The 8,649-nt window shown below is 47.8% G+C and overlaps 1 protein-coding gene across 1 annotated transcript; it reads left to right on the top strand.

Annotated features, from left to right (window-relative positions):
* The first annotated feature begins 4,407 nt into the window (after positions 1-4,407).
* On the top strand, positions 4,408-7,633 carry Prg2 (proteoglycan 2, pro eosinophil major basic protein). Its single transcript, XM_075984382.1, has 6 exons — positions 4,408-4,443; positions 5,300-5,390; positions 5,895-6,199; positions 6,538-6,669; positions 7,174-7,285; positions 7,461-7,633. Exons 2-6 carry the CDS (start codon positions 5,312-5,314, stop codon positions 7,517-7,519), a joined length of 687 nt encoding a protein of 228 aa, XP_075840497.1. The 5' UTR covers positions 4,408-4,443; positions 5,300-5,311; the 3' UTR covers positions 7,520-7,633.
* Positions 7,634-8,649: the final 1,016 nt, after the last annotated feature.

Here is an 8,649-nt window from a genome sequence, read left to right as displayed (position 1 = left end):
CACAGTACCAGAAGACACTGTGCAACCTTCCAAAGGAGAGCGGCACCAATAGTCCTACCCAGCGATGATACCTATGAACCACATCAATGACGAGCCTGGCATGATAGCCCTAAGGGTGCAGCAATGGCACACATACCTTGGCAACAGCCAACAACTGTCTAATTGGACTTAGGACCCTGCCAACACAAGGGAAACCATGCCTGGCACCGAAACCTAGCCAGCTACTCAGTGCTACAGAAGTCATGGTTATTGGAGGAGAATCTAGAACCTTATTAGCCCAGCATCATCCTTAACAACAATCTACAAACATTTGCCCTTCTACCCACAGAGAAGTGTGGTCTTCGCTCCTCATCAAGGGCACTACCGTAGGCAACAGACAGAGACCACTACAGAAAACCACAACCAACCAAAGTGCAGAGTTGTGGCGCCCAGTCCCAATGGATACATCTACAAAACTCTCACACCTAAGGTTCCTTGAGGAAGTGTGGACAGAAAGATTGTATGAGTCAGAGGATCAGAGAGTTTGCTGTGAGATTTTTGTCTCCTAATAATGTTAGAAGTTACACCAATAAAGTCTCATCAACATGAATGACCATAAGTGAGATGACACCAATGGACATGCCAAAATAGACCAGGGAAAGCCCACGGAACCTCAACCCTACACGAAGAACTATAGGCAACTGTAAAGACTGGGAAAAGAGGAGATGGCTTTTCCCAGGGAAGAGCACACAAACTAGTTATCCAGGGCCAAATGGCAACCCTGAAAACATACATAGGAGTCACATTATATAGATTGAAAAGGTTATATTTAGGAACACATACACATAGACAACACACATACACACACCCATGCACACATGCAATAACAGTTTCTTTTAAAAAGCCATGAATTTGAAGGAGAGAAGGGAGAGGATTTGGAGGGAGGAAATAGCAAGGGAAAACTTAATTATAATCTCAAAAGTGCAACTAAAATGTAAAAATAAATAGAATGATGTGGAGCAAAGTAACTGGCTATGATGGTGGGGTGTGTGTCTAGATGTTCTTAGAGAAGGTTTGTATGAGCAGGCGACTGTTAGCTGGGGTCTAGCAGATGAGATAGAGTAGTACAGATGCGTTATCTGGGTTAGAGCAGCTGGAACAAATTTGATGAGGGTCTATCACTCTAGTGAAGTTGTATCAGTGGTTAGGACCCTGTCAGTGGACAGCCTTGCAAGCAGCAACAATGAAATCAGGTTATTTGCTTGTGAGCAGAGAGACTTCCAATGGAAAGTGTGGGGATGATGGGTTTTGTATATCACCAGTCGTGGTGGCTTGGGTCTGTGAGGCTGCAGCTGAGGAGGAGAGGGAGCAAGAAGGAATCAGGATACCTGGTCTTTCCCCATCGGACACTTGGAGGCTGGACTGGCTCATCTCTCAGGACTTTCCAGCTCTGGGATGTGGGGCATCTTACTCTATCACAAGTGTTGGGACACCTAAATGAGGAAGTGCCAAGGAAGACCTGTTTCACAGAGCAACGGCTTCATCCCTATCTCGTGGGCCGCTTGCCCCTGGGATTGTGTTGACCCTTTTATCACCTTTATCTGCCCCACAAGGATGTTGGCCAAGCCCAGCCAGCAGGCAGTTAGTCATATTCAGACTTTATCTTTTCTATGAGGCTAGGGAGTCCAACTGAGCAGAGCCTGAGTCTATAAAAGGCTACGTGTGTCTTTTATGATCTGAAAGGACTCTTCCTCTCTCTATTAGCTGTTCTTCTGTCCTGGTGTTCTATTCTAGCAAGTTCTCGGGCTTATTTCTTGGGACCCTTGCCTATGCCCCTCCCTCCACCAAGTGAACCAACTGACAGGGAGATGGTCCCGAAGTTGTTGGTCAGCCATGCCACAGGATATATTGCTACACGTTTAGTAATGTAGGGCCACACAGTTCGGTAGATCAGAGATATGCATATGGCATGACTGGGGTTTCTCTTTAGAGGCTCTTAAGGCTGAAATCAAAATGTTGCTTGACCGCATTTCTGAGCTAATGAGGTTGTAGAAGAATTCTGTTTCTTGTGGGTATGGCACTGAGGTTCCTGATTTCTCACTGGCTGCAAGAAGGGCTTCTGTTAGTTTTCAAGACTGCCCATATTCCTTGTCATGGTGCACTCCACTCTAAAAGCCAACAATAGGTCCCTTGGGTTGAATATCCTAACAAGAGATCTGTGACTTCAGGAAGAGTCCAGTTGCTTTTAAGGGTTCATTTGCTTAGACAAATTCACCCCATATAGCCAGCCCTTCTCTGTCTTTCTGTTCTCCCTACCTACCTCCCTTCCTCTTTACTCCTGTTTTCCTTTCTCCTCCTATCTGGTTTTTCTCCTCTCTTCCATGCCCCTTTCCTCCTCTTCCCTCCCTCCCTCCCTCCCTCCCTCCCTCCCTCCCTCCCTCCCTCCCTCCCTCCCTCCCTCTCTTCCTTTCTTCCTTACTTCCTTTCTTTCCATCCTTCCATTCATGCTGGGGATTGAACCCAGGGCCTCATGAATGCTGGGCACCACTGAGCCACAATCCCATCACTATCCCCATCTTAAAATTAGTTCTACTGTAGAATATATAACACGACCACAGGAAGAAGGTCCATATCAATAGTCCCAAGGATTTTGTAGAGTATACACACTGGGAGGTGGGAAATGGTGAAGACTTTAGAGAGCATTGTAGGATTCTTTCCATCACAGGAGCTTGGAAAGTCATTTCTGGTTCTTAAGGAACAAACCGTTCAGTAAAGTTGGCTGTTTTTTAGACTTTCTATAGGTCATAAAAGAACCTATCAAACATCACACACGACCTATCTATGACTGTAGGCTTCATGACTCCTGGGGCATTATTCAGTGTCCAGGTTAAGACGATATGTCCAGGTGCTGGGAATGCAGGGGCATGCTGGTGATGCTGATGAACAGACAATGTGAGTGATATGTTTATATGTGTGTATGTGTACAAGTGTGCATGTGTGAATATGTAGATTAAGGGATAATTATTAGCTCACTTCCCTTTTTAAGGATTAGGGATGGGAAGATGACTCAGAGGGTAGGCTGCTTGTAGTATAACTAGGGGACCTACCTCTGGGTTGAGTTTGGTATTTTGAGCACGCACACATGTGCACACATATAAACACATGTGCATGCATATGTTGCACACAAAGATTAAATAAACCAATATTTCCACACACAGTACTGAAATATGCAAAGTTTATAATTATGAAGGTGGTAGATTGGCCAACCAAGGGGTCCAGTTCTGAGAACAAGTAGATGGCTGTATGAGAATAATTCCTGTTCATTGAGTTCCTCAGCTCAGTGATTTCCAGGCCCATCTTCATCACCATAGTCTGGACACATTAAATGCTCTAGAAAAACTAATTAATAAGAATTTCTCAGAGAAGGTCTTATGTGTTTTTAAAACATCTTTAATACAGACTTTCTTCAAGTTACAGATTTTTGCACAGATAGACTGTAATCCACAGAGACGTGTAGAGTAATAAAAGAAGGAATAATTGCCTCCCTTCTCACTCGTGGATGCCACCAAGGTCCAGATTGGTTGAATTCTTTACACATCTAACTATGGTCTCGATGAAGACTCACAGGAAGGAGCTGCCCAGGTTTCTTCTTGGAAAGCTGTGTTCTCACACTGAGTATTTTCTTCTTGCTGGTGGGTGTGGAGGCAGCACAGGCCTATGGTCTCAGTACTAGAGAAGCTGAGAAAGGAGGATTGCCATAGGTTTGAGGCCAGCCTGAGCTACATAGTGAGTATCAGGGCAGCCAGGCCAGCAAGACCCTGTGTCAAAAACAAAAAGAAAAACCAGAGACACAAACAGAGGCAACGAACAGAGAAACACAAGCAAAGCCCTCAGATGTTTTCCTGTCTGTCTTGCTTTCTTCCCTTCCTGGTGTGGTCCACACACAGCTCCTTGGGCTCAGAGGCACAGGGGTAGCTACAGGAGATTCTCTAAAACAGATGTGACACATTTTAGTCGCCATCCCAGGGGTGGGTAGCCCAGTTGTTCAGATGGTACAATCAACCAATAAGCAGCTTTGTGAAAGTGCCTACATTACAGGTACTTTCCTGTCTAACACAACGGTCTACAGAGAGGGATGCTGGTCAAAAGTGATAATCAATAGGCTCTAACAGATAATCAATAGGCTCCCCCAATGCCTCAGGTAAAGTGGGGAAGACTTGAATTGGGGGGAGAGTCAGAACTCTTAGCTCAGGCCAAGAACTCAAGGCTTCCCTCCCCCACGTGTGGGGGAGTAGACTCCTCAAAGGAGTGAAGAAAGGGCTCTTATCAGCTCATCCTCTCCCTCTGATTGAGACAAGCCCTCCTTTGGCCAGGGGACTTCCTCCAAGGCGCCTATAAATGTGGCTGTGAGATGGGCTGAGGGGGGACCCAGCTTTGGAAACCTGACACGACCCAGGAAGACCTGTAAGTGTTCTCCCTACTGGGGATGTCCAGCTTCTGGGGAGGACCCTGATGTACGCAGAGGGCTGTGGAAGGCTGGCAGGCTTTCATGGGGCTTTCAGCTTCTGCTGGTGCCATAAGCATCACTTCTGAGCAACAGGCAAACTCTCCTCATCAGGATGAGGATAGGGGGAAAGCGTAACTGGCTTGGGGGAAGGAACCTACGATTTAAGCGCTGTGCATTCCTAGCAAGCTCGACAGTTGTTGCTTTTCCATTCACTCATATTGCAGACACTGCCAAGCTCATTAATGTAAACAAAGGAATCATCAATCAATCAATCACTGATCTTGCTTGCAGGCTTACAGGAAAGCAAGGCTGAGCTGCTCCTTATGGTCTGCTTCATTTTGTCCAGAAAGGACTTCTTGGGGCTGGGGCTGGGGCTGGGGCTCAGGTCGTTGAGTGATTGCTCAGCAACGCAGCAAACATTGAGATCAACCCCCAACAAAACATAAACCAGGTGTGATCGTGCAAGCCTGTAATCTCAGCACTTGGGCAGCAGAGGCAGAATAGCCAGGAACTCTATGCCCTCCTCAGCTACATACTGAGTTCCAGGCTGCCTGGGCTACATGAAACCTTGTCATAAGCAGAGCAAAACAAATGAGTTCCTTGGAACAGCATGGACTGGACTCAGCCTTAGCTCTTCCGGGTCATTCTGAGTTCTTGCCTTCTTTTTCCACACTTCCCCTCTCATGGGTCCAAAATGGTCTGGCAGTGCAGTGTGTGTGTGTGTGTGTGTGTGTGCGTGCGTGCGTGAGTGCGTGTGTGCGTGTGCGTGTGCGCGTGTGTGTGTGTGTGAAACATCTGTGTTCTCTATTTCAGGACAAAGCCAAAATGAAATTCGCTCTACTTCTGGCTCTTCTAGTCGGGGGCGCATCTGCTCTTCATCTGAGTGAATCATCAGGTTCTTCAGGTTTGCTCTTCCTCTTTTGTTCCTGGTGTAAAGATGATGGGAATCACATGATCACTAATCATCCCCAATTTCAGAACCCCTGTACACTAGGGGTGCAGGGACTCTGCAGGACTCCCGAGAGCATCTGTTATGTTTGTAGCCTTGATTCTGCTGTGGTATTTCCAATTTTGTCCTTTTTACATAATTCTAATGATGTCTGCAGTAACAATGGCTTCTTTTTATTTTGAAATTGTATACCAATTTCACACACAAAGAAATAAAGTGAGTTGTTGCAGTATCCGGGACCCAGACCCAAAAAGAATGGACTCTAAGCTACTGTGGTTAGCCTTCTTGACCTCGTGGTGTGAAATGGGTTGTCTCCTCATGGAGATGTGGCTGTGGGTTCCTTTCTTTACAGGCAGGGTTTTGCACACTGGTGTTTGGAGTGGAGTAAGAGATACCCATAGTTCTAGGGAGAATAGGGGAAGGTGCCAAGGAAGGACACTTGAATTTTCTACTTGCCAGAGCCTGAAACTTCTGACTTCAAAAGCCCTTTGGGAGATGACAACTTGCCTAGGGATGTGGAGATCTCAAGACCGGAAGCAGAAGAGTGTCCACCTGGAGAGGAGCTAATATCATTGGAGGAAGAGGAAGGTTCTGGAAGTGACGACACCCCTGGGGTTGAGGGAGCTGTCTCAGGCCAGGATGTGGCTGATGAGGATTTTCAGTGCCCCAAGGAAGAGGACACAATCAGTCTGAAGGGCAACCCTGGATGTAAGACTTGTCGGTTCCTCCTGGTGAGGCAGTTTCGAAAGTTTGACAGTGCTCAGGTAAGTGGCTTATGACTGAGGCTGAGAGCAGGGACAGACAGGAGACATGCCTCCATTTCCCACAGCAGTCCACACCAGCAGAGTGTGGGGTGGGGGTGGAGGCGTGTGGAAGCATGTGGGGGGAGGGGTGTGTGGAAGCATGTGGGGGGAGGGGCATGTGGCAGCATGCGGTGTACTTTGCTTGCTTGTTTTCTAATGGTTATGGAGGGAGGGGAAATAGAATAGGAGGGAGGAAGGGAATGGATTTTGGAGACTCAGAGACCATGGCTGTGACCATGGGAACTGCTGTCAAAGGGGTGAGGGACCTTCCCTTCTTCCTCTTTTGTTTTGTTCTGCAGTCAGTTTGCCGGAGATGCTACCGGGGCAACCTTGCTTCCATCCACAGCTTCAGAATCAACTTCCAAATCCAGGCCTCTCTCAGGGCACTCAACCAGGCTCAAGTCTGGATTGGAGGCAGGATCAGAGGCTTGGTAAGAGGAGTACCAGAATTAAATGGGAGCATCTCTTCACCCCATCCCGTATCAATCTTTCTACAGCTTTGTCTGTATTCCCCCCTTACTGTCCCCCAAAGAGTTGGGGATAGAAGGCCACTCACACAAGACACTGAGGTGCCACCAAGGCTTTAGAGTCAGGTTTGAGTCCAAGTTCCTCCCAGACTCTCTATCTTTGTGATCAGGGTGCTATTTCCTGACCTCTAGGTTGCACCTGGTTTCCCTGGCGCCATTTCTTGTTCATGATGTAAGGATGATCATGTCATAGAGAGGCAGAGAATGGTGACGATCCCTATGGGCCAATACTTCAGCTAGCTAGTCTCCGTTATGGCCCTGTGGTCAAGGACCTTAGGGATAGTGCTGACTCTGTCCCTCCCTCCCTCCCGCCTCCTTCCCTCCCTCCCTCCCTCCTTCCCTCCCTCCTTCCCTTCTTCCCTCCCTTTCTCCCTCCCTCTGTATCCCTTGGCCTCCTCCCTTCTCTAGGGTCCCTGCAAACGCCTTCAGTGGGTTGATGGAAGCTCTTGGAACTTTGCATATTGGGCTTCTGGCCAGCCCCGCTGTGGTATTGGCAGATGCGTGACCATGTGTACTCGAGGTGAGGTTGGTTGGCTATGGGAAGGGAAGGACTCAAGAAAGAGTGCCAGGAAGTGAGCCTGGTCACTCAGGGAGAGGCTTTCTAGGTGAGGTGTAGGGCTGGTAGGAACCACAAGCTTCCTGGTGTCATGTGAGGGTAGACACAGGGCTGAAGTTTTCCCATTCTCCCTTCACAGGAGGCCACTGGCGTCGATCTTTGTGTATCAAGAGACGTCCCTTCATCTGTTCGTATTGAGCTGGTCCCAGCCAGGAGTTCAAATCTATGCTCTTCTTGGCAACCTCCTCTCTTTTCCTGCCAGATGTCCCCTTCTTTCTCCTACCCACAATAAAATGGCTTTACTGAACCAGACTCCCTCTCTCTTGTGATCGTTGGTAGCTGGGTCTCATTTTGAGCTTTCTGTTTTATCATCTCATCCTGCCTGTCAAATAGGATGGTGCAGTGGGGGTGCATGAAGCATTCTGATAGTAGAGAATGTGTGCAGGTGGCTCTAAAGCGCCTGTGGAAGACCCAATGACACAGCATCTGTGTATTGGGTACTGCCAGGACCCCGCCAACAGCTTCCAGACATGTGACGGTTTTGAGTGAACTCTCATCCACACCGGCTCTTCTTTCCTATTGTATTAGTGGCTTTCCCTGTTGCTGTAACAAAATATCTGAGTCCGGGAGACAGTTTACTTGAGTTCATAGGTCAAGGGTACTGTCTACTATGGCAGGGAAGTCCTGGTAGCCAGGCTCCAGGCGGATGGTTACATTGTATCCATAGTTAGGAAGTAGTGGGACAAATGCTCAGCTGCAACCCAGGATCCAAACCCAGGAAATGGTGGGTCTTTACATCTCAATAATTGACCCAATCAAGATACTCCCTCCCAGACTTGTTCAGAGGCTGGTCTCCTAGGTAACCAGAGAGATGGTTGACACTCAATAGTCACCATCGGGCCTATTAAGCAGAACAAACACATAGCATGTACTAGGCTCCATTTCTGTTACCCATTAAGGTGGCTGGCATTACAGCAGGTATTTTATTGGCTGCGTGCCTCTCCCCAGATGAATCCTCTCTTCCTCTAGCAAGGTTTCTGCACTTCCCCAAGTTAACTCTAGGATGTGGACTTAAATCCTTGTCTCAGGCTCCGTTTTGGAGAAAACCCCGTATTAAACTCTTTATTATGAGTCAAACTTTCAATAAGGTCTGGGAATCTAAGACACAGTGTGTGTGTGTGTGTGTGTGTGTGTGAGAGAGAGAGAGAGAGAGAGAGAGAGAGAGAGAGAGAGAGAGAGAGAGAGAGCACATGAGCACGTGCTGGTTGTAACCAATGATTGGGCTCTCACCTGCTGTGGCAAACGCCTTGCATTGATCACACTACGGC

The sequence above is a fragment of the Microtus pennsylvanicus genome, chromosome 9 (genome assembly GCF_037038515.1).
Source record: "Microtus pennsylvanicus isolate mMicPen1 chromosome 9, mMicPen1.hap1, whole genome shotgun sequence".
Lineage (NCBI taxonomy): Eukaryota > Metazoa > Chordata > Mammalia > Rodentia > Cricetidae > Microtus > Microtus pennsylvanicus.
Note: the sequence above shows the minus strand (reverse complement) of the source record. Positions and strands in the feature narration are given on the sequence as shown.